The 19,234-nt window shown below is 62.3% G+C and overlaps 1 protein-coding gene across 1 annotated transcript; it reads right to left on the minus strand.

Annotated features, from left to right (window-relative positions):
* Window positions 1-2,641: 2,641 nt before the first annotated feature.
* Window positions 2,642-18,861, minus strand: IQGAP3 (IQ motif containing GTPase activating protein 3). Its single transcript, XM_075724246.1, has 38 exons — window positions 18,837-18,861; window positions 17,715-17,802; window positions 17,113-17,269; window positions 16,047-16,124; window positions 15,777-15,853; window positions 15,532-15,599; window positions 14,439-14,552; window positions 13,890-14,068; window positions 13,319-13,406; window positions 12,875-13,038; window positions 12,571-12,658; window positions 12,249-12,412; window positions 11,971-12,131; window positions 11,633-11,757; window positions 11,284-11,447; window positions 10,752-10,842; window positions 10,485-10,652; window positions 10,222-10,364; window positions 9,978-10,148; window positions 9,577-9,660; window positions 9,240-9,311; window positions 8,606-8,675; window positions 8,010-8,218; window positions 7,620-7,772; window positions 7,341-7,504; window positions 6,952-7,176; window positions 6,726-6,866; window positions 6,186-6,270; window positions 5,682-5,914; window positions 5,460-5,592; window positions 5,036-5,138; window positions 4,738-4,882; window positions 4,482-4,569; window positions 3,995-4,207; window positions 3,704-3,870; window positions 3,422-3,523; window positions 3,027-3,135; window positions 2,642-2,755 (listed from the first exon to the last, which is right to left on the minus strand). Exons 1-38 carry the CDS (start codon window positions 18,859-18,861, stop codon window positions 2,642-2,644), a joined length of 4,923 nt encoding a protein of 1,640 aa, XP_075580361.1.
* Between the last annotated feature and the right edge of the window lie 373 nt (window positions 18,862-19,234).

Raw genomic sequence — 19,234 nt, forward strand, 5'->3', positions numbered from 1 at the left:
AGTAACACCTTTCAGGATGGTTTTAGCAACAGGTTGGGGCAGGACCTGACTTTCCCCCCCTGCTCCCTTTCGAGTTGGCTGTCGCAGCCTGGGCAAGCACCACGCAGCCCCCAGCAAGCCCGGTGCCCCGGGGAAAGGGGCCGAGGAGAGGCCAAGGGCCGTGTGTGCGAGGCAGAGTCCCCATCACCCGCGTGCCTCGGTCTCACTTCGTCCCAGATTTGGACTGCGCGCCCTGGGATCGCTGCGACCGATCCATCCCTCCGGCCGGGGCTACACCAACTGCGTTTGCAGCGCGGTCACATCCAGGACGCTGCGGCGAGAGGCTGCCCGGTACCCAACGATGCTACAAGGGCTCCCGGAGCGCCCACAGCATGCGGCACCGCACGGCACCCACGGGCGATGCCTGGGCTCCCACCGGCCACGGCCACGGCACTTTCCCCCAGCTTGCAATGACATCTAGTGGAGCTGCCTCGGGAAATCGCTCAGCCCGAGCCCGCTGCCAGGCCTCCTCCCACATCTCCAGGGCTGAATTTCCCCCTCCAACCTCCTCTTGCAAAACGCCCGGGCAGGAGGCAAGAGCCAGCGCCCAATTTCCGAGTCGTGGCTGGCCACCGCACAGCTTTCCAGGAGCCAAAAAATCACCGAGTCCCCTCCAGCCTGTGCCAAGGCGTGTGCTTAACAAAGAGCTGGCGATTATCATCATTATGCCGAGCCTTTTGCATCAGGCTGCCCCTCACGTCCCCAAAACATCACGAATAAATGGTTTCAGGGTGTCAAATGCCCTTCAGCAAAGCCAACGGCTGCTGTCGGAGGTGGCTGGTGGCAAACAAACCACACCAAGCCGCGGCCAGAGAAGCACCAGTTCTTCCTCTGAAGGCAAGGAAAAAAAAAAAAAAAAAATGGCAACCAGAAGAAAAAAAAAAAATCTGGTAATGGGTAATTGGTAACTGGTAACTCCCGGGGGTGCTGATGGTGCAGCACCCAACAGTTTAAAACTGGAAGAGTGCTGCAGCTTGATCCCGATTCATTCCTTTAGAGATATAATCATAGTCTTTATGAGATGTAATCATAGTATTTATTTAAGAATTAAGTGTGTCTGAAAGTGGCCTAAATTCCCCGTGCAGGAGCTGAGTTGATGCCTCAGCGTCTGACTCAGCGCCGCTTCGAGGCAGCCGGCTCCCGGCTAACGCGGCAATGATTCCCATCGCCGTAAGCCGAGGGGCACCTTGCTGGGGGACGGGGTGCGTGGGAGATGTCAAAAGCCTGAAAGCACCCGCTCTGTGAAAGGACAGGCAGGTGACGACCACAGCACTGGTTTAAGGAGAAACATTCTTCCAGAGCAATTCTGTATTTTCTTTTATATATATTTATTTAGAGTAAAATGAGCAAAAGCAGCACAGCTGGGATGCAGCACACGGACAGTGGAGGGTAAATGCTGTTTGCGGCTTTTATATGACAGAAGGGAAAGAAAAAAAGAAAAAAAAACCACAAACCATAAAAACTTCACAAACATAACATCGCTTTCCAAAGACAAGACAGACGATCAGGGTACCGTGGAGCCACCTCAAGGTGCGAAGGCGGTTCCCAAAGCAGCGATGGAGATTCCCATGCAGGTCCCCCCAGAAAAAGCTTCTGCGCGGAGCAGGTTTGAGACCTGCTGCTCCTGTGCCTGAAGGAGACGGGGCTTGGGATCGCTACGGCTCCTCTCCCAGCACGTGGAAGGAGCTTACATGGAGGGGAGAGAGTGCTTTAAAAGCAGCCATGGCCAAACTCGGTCATTACGCCACGCTTTAAAACTAATTAAGCCCCCAGAGCAAATGAACAGGGGCCAGAGCAGCCACAAACGGTGGCATGGGGCTGCTGCACGCCAGCTGCCAGCATCAACATGGCCCGGAGAGGGGAGGTCCCGGCTCCCGGCCCCCGAGGCAGCCCCGGCGCGGCCGTGGCTCAAACCCCCGCCCTGTATTTCTGCCCCCAGCTTGGCTGGAGAGCAGGCAGCGAAATTCCTTTTTGAAAAACAAAATTCTCCTGTTGCACCTCGATTTACTAAAGAACAGCCCACGGCTGTCTAGATAAGCAGTTAGTCCCTCTATATTCTCCCTCTCTCCCTACCCCCACCTGAAGCCTAATTCTGACATTTCCCCATCTTTAGTGGGAGGAAGAAAAAAATATATATATTAAAATACCTTTTTTTCATCACTAAAAACCATGTGTAGTGTCCAGAAACCCATAGTGTCCTTGAGCAGCCAGCTGTTAGCAACGCAGGAACTAAACAGCCAAAATACCCACAAAAACTAGATTTTTAAAAGCAAAACGCGCCACAGAAGCCGCGGCAGCCGCATCCTTCGCCGTGGGGAGGGTCAGGTACCATCTCACGCCGCAGGAGCCGGGGGGCTCCCAGCCGGCCTCCGGCCAACACTGATTTTGGGTTGCCCCAAGGGCTGGGCTCCGAGCCCTCTGCTCTCCCCAGCCCGGTGCCGTCGGCTGCGGGCGCTCAAGCACGCTGCGTCGGGGCAGGAAAGTTGCGTTGCAAGCAGCAGCCTTCCCCCGCCACGGGGGGACCCAGGACCACCGAGGCTTCTCTTTGGCAGGTTTGCATCGCCCCCCGCTCCCCGCAGCCCTCCCCACCCACGCCCCCCTGTTACTTTTTGAAAAACTTCTTGTTGAGGAGGAAAATGAGCAGGTTGACGTTGACCTTGGCCTTATTGAACATCTTCATGACGGCTACGCCCTCGTATTGCAGCTGCAGCAGGTCCTGCGGGAGAGGCGAGCGTCACCGCGGCCAGCCCGGGGAGGGGGCTGGCCCACCCCCGGCACCCGGCTGCAGCATCTCCCGGGGCAGAGGGGAGCCAGCACGGGGCTGGGTTTGCGTCAGGACATGCAGCAGGGAGATGCACGGCGAGGCGGTCCCCAGCTCGGGGCAGGGCTCCCCGTGGGCTCCGAGTCCCCCCCAAAACCAGGCGTGGGGCCACCGCCCACCCCCCCGCCCCGCCGGGGCACCGGCAGCCCCAGGATGGGGTCCCCACCTGGTAGTGCAGCTGGAACCGCTCCATGTCGATCCCCATGAATTTGGCTTTCACCTGGAACCTGCCCGATTCCTCGCAGGGGATGATGTCGAAAATCACGTTCCTGAACCTGAAGGGACGGAGCCGCTCGCTACCAAAAGGGCCTTCACGGCTACCAAGGAGCGGGTCGCTCACCCAGCGCGACCCCCTCGGCACACACGAGGCCAGCCCCACAGCCCCAAAACCCCCCCTCCAAATCCCAACTCTCCCACGTTCTCCCGGTAATACCGGAATCAACTCGCCCCATCCTCAGGGGGACAACGGTGGGCCCATGCACCCTCCTCCCGGGCTGTTCTCCTCTACCTGCCCGAGCTTTGCGCTGCCATAGCTCATCCCCCGGCCCAGGGGCTACGTACTGGCTGAGCGGCAAGTCCTCGATCTCCAGCAGCACCCCCTTCTCGAACAGCCGGGCCGCCGTGTAGTGCAGCGACTGCAGCTTCTTGTTCTTCCCGCTGACCCTTGAAGAGAAGGGACCACGTGCTCGGAGCTGGTCTCCAGCCACACGCGACCCCTCGGACCCCCAGCATCTCCGGGACTCGCAACATCCAGATAGCAACGCAAAAAAAAAAAAAAAAGGTTAGTTTTCTTTTTCATTGCTATTTATTTTAAATTATTGGGGTTTTGTAAAGGAAATGTACTTGTTACTGGCTGCCAGGTTGTCGAGGCAGGTCTTGATGTACTGGTTGTAGTAATCGATTTGCTCCTCGTAAAACAAGGTCTTGGCGTTGAGGCCCTGCAGGGTCTGTCTCAGCTTCAGGAGCTCCCCTTTGCGGTGCTGCCGGTAACGCCTCTGGTTGCGGATGTCCTGGAGGAAACGAAGCCGTTTAAGAAAGCCGATATAACTCGTTCTGAGCTTTAGCGAAGCACCAGAGCGGGATCTCAAGGGGGTTTAGAGAGGTGACCGCCCGACTCGGCGCCCCCCAGCACACCTTGGCCAGCTCGCCGACAAGCTCCTGGTACTGATGGGCAGAGTCCACCAGCCCCAGGCTCTCCAAGCGCCGCAGGTTGCGGATGATCTTGCGCTTCTTCTCCTCCATGGAGAGCTGGCTGTTAGCAGCCAGGGAGCGGTTGCGTTTCAGCTTGGCAGGGGTCTGGGCATCCCGCAGCGCTCGCCTGCGCACGAGATGGTCGTGGGAGGCTTCCTAGGGATGAGAAGAGGGTGAGCGTGGTGCACGGCTGGAATGGGACACGAGACGGAGCAATCAAACCCCCCTCATGCACACATGCTCCAATACGAGTCTCTCCCGGCCCAAACCACGTGCTTGCTTTGAAAAACAGAGCCCAGCCGCTGCCGGAGCATGAGAGCAGTGGCCAAGCCTTCGAGAGGAGCAGGGCAGCTTTTTGCTGAGGGCTGGTTTGCCATTTCCCCAAGAAGTTTTTTTAGCTCATCCCCAGCAGCAGCCTCACGCATCCCACCTCATGCTCCGAGGCCGGTGTCCACAGGATCTCCGGGAGGGAATCTCCTGGCTGGGACTGGATCACATCCACCAGCATCTGCTTGGTGCTAGAGACCAGGGGGAGAGATCAGGCGCCCGCTTCGGACCATCACCCTCCTCCGCCAGAGCAGCACGTTGTTTAGTAGTCTCCCGAGGGTTTCTTGCCCCTTTGATCATCCCAGCTGGCCTCCCAACCCCCAGCAAGCTCCCCCGGAGCCCGCAGAGCCCACCCTCACCTCAGCAGCAAGCTCCTCGTGTCACTCTCCTCACTGTTGGCCGCTGGCACCAGCTTGCCGGTGAGGGTGAGGGAGATCTCCATTTTGCTGAGCTGGGAGAGCACCTGCTCGGCACTGCCGTCCGCTGGGCTGGGAACGCTCTCCCCTGAGAGGACAGAGAGAGCCCGAGTAGCCACGTGGGGCTCAGGAGGGCTGGCTCCCCCATGCCCAAAGCAATCCCAGCTTCATGAAAGAAAAGCATCGCCATCTCCATCCTCCTCTTGCTGGGGTGGGTGGCGGGCCCCGGAGCTCTACCTACCGACAAGCGACTGGACTGTAGGAATCTCATCAAGATCTTCCAGAAGCTCATGCAGGGGGTCTCCATGGTGCGGCGCGATGGAGTCCTGGTGCTCGAGCAGGAGCTGGACGGTGCAAGGGAGGAGAGTCAGCGGCAAAGGAGCACACAAAGAAACAGGGAGTGAAGGCCAGTCGGGAACGATGCAACGTTCTTTGCACCCGAGAGGGGACTGCAAAGTTATGAGCTTCAGGGAAGGACAAGCGGCAGAGAACCTGCAGAATTTGCATTATTTGCTTGCTTAAAAAGGGAAGAAAAAAGAAAAAGGCCAGGAGGAACTGTGCTGGTGGTGGGATACAGAGGAGCGTGATGAAATGCAGCAGAAAGCCCAGGGGGTGGGAGCAGAAGGAATGAAGCCTGCTTGTTTGCAGGAGTTTTATGCCCTTACCTTGTGCGTGTTGATGAGCTCCCCCACTGTGATGTAGATGACCGGCTTGGCCACCGCCACCATCTCCGAGTACTCGTCCACGTTAAACCTCTCTTCTGGCTCAGGGACGCAGCAGGCAGCAGAGATGAACCTCCTGCGGAGAAGGACCTCTTCGGTCAGCCCCAAAAACCCTGCCACTGGCTCGTAGCCGCCCTGCCACCCCGATGCCATCATGGTGCCCACCTGAACTTGTTGTGGGTGTCCTCCAGGTACTGGTTCACCCCACAGAGATGCGCGTTCTCCCCATCAAAGGCCTTGCGGGCGGCCGCGTGCTGCAGCACTTTGGCAATGGAGCCCAAGCTGCGGCGGTGGTCGGGATGCAGCGTCACCCCGGCCGAGATGTCCACAATGTCGAAGCCGTCGGGGGCCACCACTGCCGGGTTCATGAAGCGGTAGTAGAGCAGGTTCCCCACGATCTAGGGCACAAGACAGGCTGGGAGCACGCGGGCTGGTGCCCAAGGAGGTTGCAGCTCAGTAGCAAAGGCTGTTTGGTCCTCGCCCCGGAGGGGACAGCAGCGCAGAGAAGAGCCCACTGCTGGCATTTCCTTAGTAGCTCAAGGAAAATGTTGACTTGAAGGTGGTTTTAAGTCAAGAGGACTTGAGCTTCTGTGGAGGGATACTGGCCCTTCACATACACACACGGTTGGACCCCACCAAGCCACGCAAGACCCCCCAGCCCCAGGGTACCTTGTCGATCTCCTCCTCCGAGGCCTTGGGGAATTTCTCAGCCAAGGACATCCTCAGGATTTTGGCCACGTAGCGCATCCCATAGCTGATGAGAGGGCAGGGAGAGGTCTGTCAGCATGTGGGCCAGCACCAGGCTCGGCCACCCTGCCCCATCCCTACTACCCGTCACCCAAGAAGCAGCAAACCCCCAGCGTTGGGGCGATGGAGGAGCATCCCTCAGCTCCCTCTCTGGCCCTGCTGCCAGCCCAGACATCCCTGGAGGAAGCCTTCCTCTTCTGAGATTACCACAAAGCTCAGCTCATTGCAGACACCTCAGCACCAGTAGTAAAAGCACTCAGAGTAGCAAGAAGAGCCAGCCCACCGGGGCAGCGCCTGCTGAAATTTGGGGTTCCCCTTGTTGACAGTGCACTAACTCAGTCCTGCAGCAGCTAAGGGGCCGGGAAGGCCCCCACCACCCAACCTCCCTTTGAGGCCTTGCTGAAGCTGCCTTCAAGCCCCCAGCGCTGCAGGGATGTGCGTACAAACCACCGAGATACATACGGGATCTTGTCTACAGAAGAGGTGATGGCAGAGACAAACTTGTCCGTCATCGCGAGGAGGTTGCGGATAGAAATATCCAGCCGCCTTTGGACCTCGGGGTGGCTGAGAGCCTGCTCAGGGCTGACCTCGTACGGGAGCTTGCTGTGGATGGAAGACGAGGTCCCCATCACCATCCCAATGCCCATCGCCCTGTGGTCGGGCTGAGCCTTCTCACCCAGGGCCTGACCTTTTCTGCCCACTCTGCGACTCGGTCTGGTTGATCCACGCCTTGTAGATGTCCACAGGGTTGGTGCGGATAGTGAGGGTCTTGTCCTGCAGGACCTCCTGCACCGGGCCACCCAGGATCTGTCGCAGGGCGTTCTGCCCGCGCGCGTTGCGGTAGAAGCTCACCACCAGCCGGATGACCGTGGCGTTCCCCATCAGGATATCATGGACGTGGTCCACCTTGGACCTGGGGAGAGAGACGGGATGGGTGGGATGAAAGGGATGGACCAGCGTGCTTGTTCTCCAGTGCAGGAGGCAGCAGCCAGAGGAGATAACTACATCCTAGCTGATGGCCCTGCTTCAGCCTTTTCCCAGACCTGTCCCCAAACTGGGGCATGCACAGCCACCCACCTGATCTCCTCCTGCAGTGCTGCTTTGAAGAGCTGGAGCAGCAGGTAAGCCTCCCGTGGGTTGGATGCGTAGTTGTAAAGTGTAAAGATCACCGACTCCATGAACTTGGTGGACTTGTTCTGAGGCATCTGGAAGATCAGCCTGGCCAAGTACACAGGCTGCGTCTGCAGGGATGAGGAACACCAAGCTAAGCGCAAGTGTCGTGGGGTGGCGGGGGGCCAGGGTCGCTGCACCACTCCCCCAGCTGCGGTGGGCACGGCAGAGCCCCACCAGCCCCACCTGCAGCAGGTAGAAGAGATGCTGGTAGGCCTCCAGCTTCTGCCGCTTCTCCTTGCTGAGCGACTTGAGCCCCTTCTGCTTGTCTATGGACATCATCTCCGAGAGCTGCTCCTTGTTCTTCTTGGTCAGCTTCTTGCAGTGGGAGACCACCTCCTGGAGCCGCGTGGGCAAGGAGAGAGAAGCATTGGTGACTGCCGGCAGGCTCCGGCACTCAGCCCAGCTTCTGGGGAGTCAGGCACCTCGATGCTCCCCAACCCCTTGAACTTCTCTTGTTCAAGCTGCGATGCCAAGGAGGTGAGGACCAGCTCTGCGCTGGCTGAACAGCCTTGGGCACCGCGGCAGAGCCACGCGAGGTGGCCAAGGTCCTCCCCCCACCGCCGCACTCCCCACCTGCAGCGTGATCCTGTTCTTGACCAGCAGCCCAATCTTGATGTCCATGAGGTCCAGGTCGCTCTCCAGCTGCCGGCTGGCGCGGATCCTCTTCACCACCTCCTCCTGCAGCCGCAGCACCTCCGACTCCTCCCAGAAGTCGTGCTGGCTCTGCTCCAGCAGGTGGATGAAGCGCCGGACGATGCTCAGCGGCGGGCTCCTGGCGTGGACTGCAGCAAGGCACGGCACCGCCGTGAACGCCCACGGGGAAGACTGAGCGGCCACCCCCACCGTGGACCCTCGGACCCCCAGCATCTCGCCAAGACACCCCCGTCCTCCTCCCCAAAAAAGCATCTTCTTGCCACACCAGGACCCCGCGCTGCGCGACACCTCCCCGGGAAGCCTTCGGGAGCAGAGGGGCAGCGGGAGCAGCCCCAGGGCGGCTCTAGCTGATGCCAAGGGACCAGCGAGCCTCTGCCACTCTCACGCTTGCCACGGGGACGCTGCTGGCCAGCCTGCCACTGCCTCCCCACCGCGCAGGGCCAACAAGGGAGGAGGCAGAGTCGCCTTCCCAATTAATTATAGCCACTTCAGAGCAGAGATGAGCAGACACTTACCCAGCATCCTGTAATCCCCACGGGCCTTGTTAGCTCGCACAAAAGCCTGGATTTTAATTACAGCTTTAATCTGCCAAGACAAACAAGGGGGTGGGGGATGTTTCCCCACAGCATCCCTGAAACACGCGGGGAGTGGAGGAGAGCTGGACGGGCACCCGGCTGCCCGCTCCCATCGCTGAGATTCTGCCGATGCCCGGGATGAGGGTCTCCACAACCCAGGAGGGATTTCAGGATTTCACCCTCCTTAGCAGTTGTTTCCCCTCCGCTTGCTGTATTTCACATGCTGCAGCAACTCCAGAAGCGCAGCTTCGCATCCTGCAGTCAACGCACCCTTTTCCCCAAAAATTTCCTTCCCGTCTAATGGGCATCTTGAAGTCCTTGTGGGTTTTTGATGGAACTGGAGTGGTTTTTCTCTCCTCACACTGTACAGAGCCTGATAGTTTGGCTTCCGGACCCACCAGGCACCTTTTCCTTCCCACCTGTCCCCGTGCAAGGATGCACCAATTTCTGCCTCCGGCTGCGCCGCAAGCACTCGGGGGCAGAGGCGCGACCGCACGCTCAGGATCGTCCCCCTCCATCCCCACAGACGGTGACACGCTCCCAGGAGCTATTTTACTCCCCATCGATCACTCACGTTCTGCCTGAAGTAGCGCAGCCTCTCCTGGTACTTTCTCCGAGCCTGCCACATCCTCACAGCCGCCTGGATCTGGGAAAGATGCTCAAGTAATTGGATACTGCAAGGACCAGTGCGTGGAAAGGGGGAAAACCACGGGGATTTTTGCAAGATATTCTCCCCCCGCCCAGGCTCCCCCATCCCCTCACATGCTGCCCAGCCGTGCCGTGGTCCAGCTCCCACGTTCCCCCCACGGCTGCCTCTTTACTGGGCAGGGGGAAAAGCCACGCTCATTGCCGAGCAAGCGGGCAGCGATGCCCAACGTGGGAGCAAAGGGCAAAGGAAGAGTCTTCCAAACCTTTATCGCAGCATCTGCGTTGGCTTGCAGGTAGCGCAGCCTCTCCAGGTAAGTTCTGCGCTGCTTGTACCCTCTCCAGCGAGCCTGGGTGTGGGAAAAGACAACCAGCTACCGAGATCTGCGCAAGGTCGCTGCGACGTCCGGTTGGTTTGCAAGAGAGCGCACAAGAAGAGAGGGTAACGCAGCACGGGAGAACAGGGGAAACCAGCACCCAAAGCAGCTGCTGTGAGAAGAACGAGCCCCGTACCATCCTCTGCAGCACCTTGGGTGAGTCCTGGCTGTTAAACGTACAAAGCAGCGAGCACCGGTGCTCCTCGGCCCCGCCGGAGGATGCCGTGAGCAGCCGCCCGTGGTTTGCATCCCGCCCCGCACAGAGAAGGGACGGATTTTGGCTGCGTCACCTGGATCCTGATGGCAGCCGGCCGCTGCTCCCGCAGGATGTGCCATCGTGCCGCGAACTCCCGGCGGAGAAGGAAGCCCCGCAGCCGAGCCTGCAGCCTCACCACGAAGGCAACGTTGGATGCCCACAGGCGCTCCCGGTCGTGTGCCGCGGTCACTCGAGTGACAACCGACTGCAGGGACACGATGCGCCGGTTCAGCGCCGGCGATGCTGCCAGCGCCCACCCAGCCCCATCCTCCCCGTACCTGGATCTCCTCCCGGCTCAGGTGCGTGGTGTTGAGGCCACCGTCGCGTGGGCGCTGCCAGCTGCCCTCGAAGGTCTGCAGGCTCAGGTAGTACTCGGCACCGTCCGTCAGCCTGTGCCGGATCCAGCACGGTTTCGCACTCCCTGCACGGCCGAGGCAGAGAGGTGCTGCTGGGGGGTGCTGCTCCCCCCGAATGCCTGGGGCAGGGGTGCACCCCAGGCTCCTGGAGGAGGGGGAGTTTTCTGCAGCCCCTGAGCTTTTACCCGCTTGTCTTTTGGTGGCCATCAGAGCCGCAAGCTGCTCCTGGTACGCCGCGGCGCAGGCGCTCACCACGCCGCACAGGCCCACGGCGGGGTTGCCCAGCACCCGCAGGGTCTGCGCCGCCTTCCCCTCCTTGATGGCCTGGTTGATGGCGGCGGTGCCCAGAGCCACTGCAGGAGCCGAGGGGGCTCACGTGAGCCCCTTCTCGCCTCCACCCCGCAGCAGCCCGCCGGCCAGCGCCCAGCACCCACGCCAGGGAGAGCACTCACTCCTTCTGGCTGCCGCCGTGTCCTGGTTGGCCCTGCAGACTCCTTCTTGGATCTCTTCCCACCACAGCACAGCTCCATCATCCTCCGTGGCCTGCGAGACGGGGGGAGATGGGGGGGGGATGGGGTTTAAGTGAGCTGCGTGGCCCCCCAAGTGCTTCAGCCGCGCTGGGCTTGCACTACATGGGCCATGGTTTAGTGGGCATGGGGGTGTTGGGGTGATGGTCGGGCTGATGATCATAGAGCTCCTTTCCAACCTTAATGATTCCTGGTTTTACTTTCATTCAAAAATAATCCAGCCACCAAGCCAGGAAACACGAAATTATTCCTCTCCCCTTAACTGGTTTAGTGGTGGCCTTGGCAGTGTTGGGTTGATGCTTGGACTGGGTGATCTTAAAGGTCTTTGCCAACCTCAACGATTCAATGATTCTACATCACCCCTCGAGCGCTTTTTGCTTTGCAGGGTGCCGTGCTACCAGGGGGATGCCATGCTGCCAAAGGGGGGTACCGCGCTGCCGGGGGGATGCCACCCAACCTGGGCTTTCAGCCTCCGTGCCCGGGCCAGGACATCGTGGTAGCGCCGAGCGGTCGGGAGGACAACGTCGGGCAGGGCGGCCGCCGGCAGCAGCAATGCCGCCAGCGTCTTCTCAGGGTCCGCCTGCACCAGTGCCTCGTTGATCAGCCGGACAGCGAGGACTCCTGCACGGGAGGGAAGGGACACACAGTTCAGCTCCCCCACTGCTCCGGGCACCCAACGGAGTCGCAGCCCAGCGTAGCGCGAGGTTCTCTTGTGTCCCATCAGGGCTGGGCTCTTGGTGCAACCCCCCTCCCGGAAAGTTTGCAGAACCCCCTGCTTGACCAAACCCCACGCGGGCAGGACTCACGGTCGTTTTCGTCTTGCACTGATGAATTGGTGTCGTTCACGCTGTCCTGAATGTCATTCCAGCTCAGGAACTCGGCACCCGCTTCCCTAGATTGGCCTTTCAGCTGCAGCAAGTCCTCAAAATACCTGCAGAAGAGACACAGGGCAACGGCTCAGTGCATTTTAAGCGGGAATGGCGCCTGCCAGAGCCAGCCGCCTTGCTTTTCAAAGGGGGAAAGCTACGCCGCGGGGCAGGGAGGCTGGCGAAACAAACCCACACAAAGCCCAGGCCCCCTGACCGTCCCCTGCCGAAGGATCTCTCCTCACCACCGCCCCCAAACACAGCGACCAGCTCCTTACCGCTGCGCATTTGCATCCTCAACACCCGCGAGGCCCAGGGCAGAGCTGACCAGGCTGCTCCAGAGCCCGTCGGGATCCCTGGCATCCAAGGCTCGGTTAACCAGCGCCACGGCCGAAAGCATCTCCACAGCCACGAAGAGCTCCTCCTGCACCAGCTCACCCTGCACGGGCGGGCAGAGGCACTGACCCCCCATACTCGCACCCTGCAGCCCCCCCAGGCGTGGGGGAAGCACCCCCAATCCTAGCAGAGGCACCGATGCGCCCAGAGCCCGCCTCACCCGCGGGTGCTGGCGCTGCAGCAGGGCCAGCTGGCTCTGGTAGAGGGGGGCGGCGAGCGGGTAGACGTCAGGCAGCTGCGCTGCAGGGTCCCGCAGCGCTTCCAACGCTTCAGCCGGCGTCCCTCGACGGATGGCCGCGTTGATCCGGCTGACGGCCTGCAGCACTGAGGGAGAGCCCGCCGCTGGGCTGGCACGCGTGGGCCGCAGGAGGTGGCCGTGCCCCTGGGGCACTCGGCCGAGCAGCCGACAGGGCCACCAGCTCCCGGGGATGCGGCGGGCGGCAAAACCCGCCGCAAGCGCCGCGTCCACCTCGGCCACTCACTGGCTCGCTCCTCCTCGCCCTTCTTGTTTGCCGCGAGGATCCCCGCCTCCACCTCCTCCTGCTCCAGCAGGTCCACGTAGCCCAGCTCCTGCAGCGGGCAGAAAGCGGGGCTGCTGGTCTCGCGCCAGACCCTGCTTGTGCTGACGGAGCAGCCACGCTCAGACCCTTTGCAGAAAGCTGCTGATCCGCAGAGCGACCCCCTGCCCAGGGGACCCCCCCGCCGCTCCTCCTGGGGACCACGGCAGCCCCGGGGTGCCAGCCCAGCACAGGCACCCCGCACCCCCAGGCTCCTGCCAGCCCCTACCAGCGCCTTCTGCTCCCGGTCCGTGCTGAGCTGCTCCAGGTAGCGGTTGAGGTTGTCGCGCCGCAGGCAGCGCAGGGCCAGGACGGGGTCCTGCAGCGCGCGGTACAGCGCCAGCGCGTCCTGGCTCTCCAGGGCATCGTCCACCTCCTCCAGAGCTCCGTGCGCTGGGAGAGAGGCCGGTTTACACCCGGAAAAGGCGAGCGGGTAAATCATCCCGCAGCTCCAGGGAGCTACAGTTGAAGCCTGCATACCAATAATTTTAATTTCTCCTTGGAGATGCACACCCAGCCCGGCTCCCCACCGCGTCTGACGCTGGCCCAAGCAGACAGCTCCTTTCTGCCATGGCCACCACCCTGGGCAGGCTCTCCCCTCCAGCCTGGGGTACCTCGGTCCCGCCGATAAGCTCTGGAGACCCCGTGGGAGGGAAGCCCCAGCTTTGCTCACCGTTGACTTTGTTGATGTTCCCCTGGATTTCAGCCTGGGTCAGACACCGGTCGTAGATGTCCTCTCCCTCGGGGATCACCTGCAGGCACTGGAGTGGGGCTCCCCACCCTGAGCTTTCCGCCCAAGCGCACCCCAACGCTAAGCAGCGGGGGTCCCCTGCAGATGCCTGGGCTCGTTTCCCAACCCCAAACCCAGGGTCAACCAGCCCCCAAAGAGGAATCATTTCCCCACCGCTTTCCCCCCCTCCCCATTTCCTGATCAGCGCGAGGGCTCCTGGGCTGTTTTACCCACCAAGCACGGGGACGGGCTGTGACCAAGGGACCCCTCCAGCTGGAAGCACCCACCAGCCCGTCAACCATCTCTGACCGAGGGACCCCTCCAGCTGGAAGCACCCACCAGCCCGTCAACCATCTCTGACCGAGGGACCCCTCCAGCTGGAAGCACCCACCAGCCCGTCAACCATCTCTGACCGAGGGACCCCTCCAGCTGGAAGCACCCTCCAGCTGGAAGCACCCTCCAGCCCATCAACGAAGGGGCCGCTCCTCTCCCAGCCCCCCCGTGCCCTCCTCACCCTGTTCCTGGCATTGCTGCCCTTCTCCAGCTTCGCCCGGTGGAGCACCTCCTGGTAGGCACCCGCCAGCCCCTCGCGCAGGTCGAGAAGCATCGCGCTGGGGTTGCGGAGGGCCACCATCGTCTGCGCCGCCACCCCCCGATCCACCGCTTCGTTGATCGCCAGCACCGCGGCGTGGACTGGAGGCGAAGCGGGAAGGTGAGACGGGGCACGGAGGGCTGCGACGGGCCATCCGCCACGGCCCCGCGCGCGGCGGGACAAGGCGCACCGCGTGCGACGGCGGGAACCCCCACTTCTCAAAGAGCAAGCTGCAGCCTCCAGCGCCTGGGACGTCTCGGTGTCTCTACAGCAAGCGCAGCCTAATGCGAACCCCCCGGCTGTGCCGGCCCTTGCAGCCACGCACGGGGCTGAAGGAGAGCAGCCAGCTGCCTCCACTGCATCTCTCAGCATCTCTCAGTTTGCTGGCCCCAGATTTGACGTCCGGGGGCCGAGCAGAGACCCTGCTATGGGTTGATGCCCAGCACCACTCCTCCCGCGGGCGCCCATTACCTGCGGCCTCGTCCACCGAGAGCTCGTTGGCCAAAATGCCCCCGATCTTGCTGAAGGCAGGCAGCTGCAGGCCGTACTTCTCCAGCTCCTGCTTCATGTTGTTGATCTCCTCCTCTGGAGCAGAGCACAGAGGTGTCACCGCTCACCACCAGCGCTGCGCTCCAGCCCTGGAGCGGGGGCAGCCAGCAGAGCCCCCCGCCCCCCCGCCAAACCGGAGGGGTGCAGGGAACACCCACACTGGGGTAAGCAGCGCCGAGGCAGCTTTGGAAAAGCTTGCCCAAGGTCTTCCTTGCCCACATCCAGCGGGAGCAGGGCAGGGATCGTGCCCCTCTACTCGGCACTGGTGAGGCCGCACCTGGAATGCTGTGTCCAGTGTTGGGCCCCTCAGCACAAGGAGGACATTGGGGTGCTGGAGCGTGTCCAGGGAAGGGCAACGGAGCTGGGGAAGGGTCTGGAGCACAGGGCTGGTGGGGAGCGGCTGAGGGAGCTGGGGGTGTTCAGCCTGGAGAAGAGGAGGCTGAGGGGAGACCTGATCGCTCTGCAGCTCCTGGCAGGAGGGGGCAGGGAGGGGGGGTCGGGCTCTTCTCCCAGGGAACCAGCAATAGGACGAGAGGAGATGGGCTCAAGCTGTGCCAGGGGAGGTTTAGATTGGATATTGGGAGAAATTTCTTCATGGAAAGAGTGGCCAAGCACTGGACCAGGCTGCCCAGAGAGGTGGGGGAGTCCCCATCCCTGGAGGGGTTCAAAACACGGGCAGAGGTGGCACTGGGGGCCATGGTTTAGTGGGCATGGGGGTGTTGGGTTGATGGTTGGGCTGATGATCTTAGGGCTCCTTTCCAACCCTAGTGATTCCTAGTTTTTACTTTCATTCAATAATAATACAGCCACCAAGCCAGGAAACACGGAATTCGTTATTCCTCTGCCCTTAATTGGTTTAGTGGTGGCCTTGGCAGTGTTGGGTTAATGGCTGGACTGGGTGATCTTAAAGGGCTTTGCCAACCTAGATGATCCTGTGATTCTCTCCCTCCCACCGCAGGGATCCGAGAGCATGTTTGGCAAACCCCAGCCCATGTTCCCCCACGTGGCACCGTACCCGTGAAGTCCACCTTCCCGTACAAGTCCTGGATCTGAGGAGCCAGCCCCAGCTTGAAGAGGTACAAGCTGAAAGACGAAGCAGACGCAGGCCGTGACCACGCAGTCGCTCACTTCTCCCTCCCGACGCCTCTGCCACACCCGGGGCTGTCGCCCCAGCCCAGGGGGTGACACCACCGAAGGGATGGCGAGCACAAACACCAACCACGGCAGTTTTGGCCCCAGGGCCAGATCAGGGACACCCACCTGAGTGCGTGGATGCAGTAGACCACCCGGGGCATGTTCTTCTTGTCATAGATATCGGTGGTCTCCGGGTGGAAGATCTGCCGACAAGACAAAGAGATGGGTAGGGTGGAGGCGCCACCGCGACGGTCCGCGGGGAGGGTGGTGTCCAAGGGTGGGGGGATGGAGACGAAGCCCCCCTGCAACGCCAGTGCTCCCCACAATGAGCCGAGCCGGTGGCGTGCAAAGGCCAACATGTCCCTCGGCCCCGGGAGAGCGGAGCGGGGACGTTACCGAGGGAAGCCCCACGTGGCTCATGGCATCACGCCAGTAGTTGATGTTGTCCGTGTGCCGAAAGTGAAGCCCGGCTGCCTGGAAAAGAGGAAGCCAGGGTCAGGCTGAACCCCACCTTCTCCCATCCCTGGGGTCCCCCCTCTCCCCCAAACCCACCCAGCCAGGGCATGAGGTTCAAGACAGAGGCAAAGCCTGCGACTCCCCGGGGCAGCGCAGCTCAGAGACCCCGTTTGCAGCCATCGTCGCCCCGTGCTCGGCGCTGGGGAGGCTGCACCTGGAATACTGTGTCCAGTTTTGGGCCCCTCAGCACAAGGAGGACATTGGGGTGCTGGAGCGTGTCCAGGGAAGGGCAACGGAGCTGGGGAAGGGTCTGGAGCACAGGGCTGGTGGGGAGCGGCTGAGGGAGCTGGGGGTGTTCAGCCTGGAGAAGAGGAGGCTGAGGGGAGACCTGATCGCTCTGCAGCTCCTGGCAGGAGGGGGCAGGGAGGGGGGGTCGGGCTCTGCTCCCAAGGAACCAGCGACAGGATGAGAGGGAATGGGCTCAAGCTGCGCCAGGGGAGGTTTAGATTGGATATTGGGAGAAATTTCTTCACGGAAAGAGTGGCCAAGCGTTGGACCAGGCTGCCCAGAGAGGTGGGGGAGTCCCCATCCCTGGAGGGGTTCAAAACACAGGCAGAGGTGGCACTCTGGGACATGGTTTAGTGGGCACGGGGGTGTTGGGTTGATGGTTGGGCTGATGATCTTAGAGCTCCTTTCCAACCTTAGTGATTCCCAGTTTTACTTTCATTATAAATAATCCAGCCACCAAGGCAGGAAACACGAAATTGCTACTCTCCCCTTAACTGGTTTAGTGGTGGCCTTGGCAGTGTTGGGTTAATGGCTGGACTGGATGATCTTAAAGGGCTTTGCCAGCCTCAACGATTCCATGATTCTATGAAATCGTCCTTCAACCATCGCAATCGGCGCGTCCCTCCTCGCTTTGCATTCACCAGCGACAGAAAGGTCCCTGCAAGTTTTGGGGTGCACCCTAAGAAACGCACAACCGCCCCCCGTGCTGCAGCCTTACCTTGTACCGCGTCTGCTCACGGTCGTAGATCTTCTTCAGAGGGACCACGGCGGGGGCAAAGCAGTGGCCCAGCTTGGCCAGGATGACCCCGTTGCGCAGGCTCTCTTCCAGCTCCGTGGGGGAGGGCAGCTCCTCGCCCAGGCAGGCTTCCATCCAGCTGGCAGGGCAGAGGCAGGGCACGTCACGGACCCCCGGACCCCCACCCAGACGCCTTCCGGACAAAAAGAGCAGCACCCAAAGGATGCAGCCCCCGCTCCAATCCCCATAAATCCCCCCCATGGTAGGGAGAGGTCAGCCCCCACCCCTTTGCTGCAAGGTTTAGCAGCTGGGTGCTCCTCAGTTTGGGTGCCACAGCGTGGCTGAGCGCCCCCCCCCCCCCCCCCCCCCCCCAAAAAACCCAACCCCCAAACCCACCTTTGAAGGGGCAGAAAGCACCCGGAGCAGGCAGGATTTTGCAGCGTTACGCCTTGCCGCCTCCCCCCACCCATAAGGCACACACCCTGTGCCTTATCCCTTCCCCCCCACCTAGCGCTCCTTTTTCTCCTTTTCCCCCCCCCAAAATTTGAGCTGGTGGCAGAGGGGGTCCCCGGGTCCAGCCCCACCGCTTGGCTTCCTCCAGGCGGCACAGGTACTGGTAGGCGACGTTCTGCCTCCTCTGCTCGTCCATCTCGTCTGCGGTGAGGCGCTCATCTGGGCAGCGAGGGGGGCACGCCGTCAAACCCCGCTATTCGGGGGGCGGGGGCACCCATCCCCACCCAAATTAGGATTTCGCGAAGGAAAGGCAGGGCTTGGGCGCAGCAGCTCGCGTGGGTGGCACCGCGCCGAGACGCGGCGGTGGCACCGGCCAGGCCCTTCTGGCAGCGGGAGGGAAGTTTCCAATTTCCCTTTTTCTCTCAGTAACGGCCACGGCCGGCGCCCAGAGCCAGCACCCGGCGGGGCTGCGGCCGCAGGCTCGGGGTGCTCTCGTGCCGCCGGTGCCGGAGGCACCCGTGGCTGCGGGGTGGCACCCAGCAGCACCCCTGCCAGGCACCTGCCTCAAAACGGGTCCCCTCCCGCGTGTCCCCAGGTGCGTGGGGCCCTACCGCTGTCCCCCGCCCACCCACAGCCCCAGACCTGCCTGCACCCCTCGTACCCCTCTGCACCCCCAGACCTGTCTGCATCCCCAGACCTGCCTGCACCCCTCATACCCCTCTGCACCCCCAGACCTGCCCGTACCCCTCATACCCCTGCACCCCCAGACCTGCCTGCACCCCTAGACCTGCCTGCACCCCTCGTACCCCTGCACCCCTCAGCCCCGTGCACCCCCAGACCTGCCTGCACCCCTAGACCTGCCTGCACCCCTCGTACCCCTGCACCCCTCAGCCCCGTGCACCCCCAGACCTGCCTGCACCCCTAGACCTGCCTGCACCCCCAGACCTGCCTGCACCCCTCACACCCCTGCACCCCCAGACCTGCCTGCACCCCCAGACCTGCCTGCACCCCTCACCCCCCTGCACCTCCGGACCTGCCCGCACCCCTCATCCCCCTGCACCCCCGGACATGCCTGCACCCCTCACCCCCCTGCACCCCTGATCTCCCTGCACCCCTTGTACCCCTGCACCCCCGGACCTGCCTGCACCCCCCAGCCCCCTGCACCCCCGGACCTGCCCACCCCCCTGCACCCCTGGTCCCCATGCACCCCCCAGCCCCCTGCACCCCCGGACCTGCCCGCACCCCGCACTCACAGCGCCCCGGCCCCGCTCCCTCCATGGCCGCAGCCGTGGCGGCCCCGCCCGCGGTTTGAATCTCCCGCCGCTCACGTGGCGCCGCGCGAGGGCCGCCGGGCGCTGTAGTCCGGTACCGGCACCGGCACCGGCACCGGGGGCGCGCGGAGGGGGAGCCGCGAGCGGGGAGGGGGAGCCCAGGGCGCGGGGGGACCCCGTGGGTGCGGGGGGTGGCACACACCGGGGCGCAGGGGAACCCCAGGGTGCGGGGGAGCCCGTGGGTGCAGGGGGTGGGAATGCACCCAGCTGCGGGGGAGCCCGTGGGTGCGGGGGGTGGGAATGCACCCAGCTGCGGGGGAGCCCGTGGGTGCGGGGGGTGGCACACACTGGGGTGCGGGAGGAGCCCATGGGTGCAGGGG

This window comes from Pelecanus crispus, chromosome 22, assembly GCF_030463565.1.
Source record: "Pelecanus crispus isolate bPelCri1 chromosome 22, bPelCri1.pri, whole genome shotgun sequence".
In the NCBI taxonomy this organism is placed as follows: domain Eukaryota; kingdom Metazoa; phylum Chordata; class Aves; order Pelecaniformes; family Pelecanidae; genus Pelecanus; species Pelecanus crispus.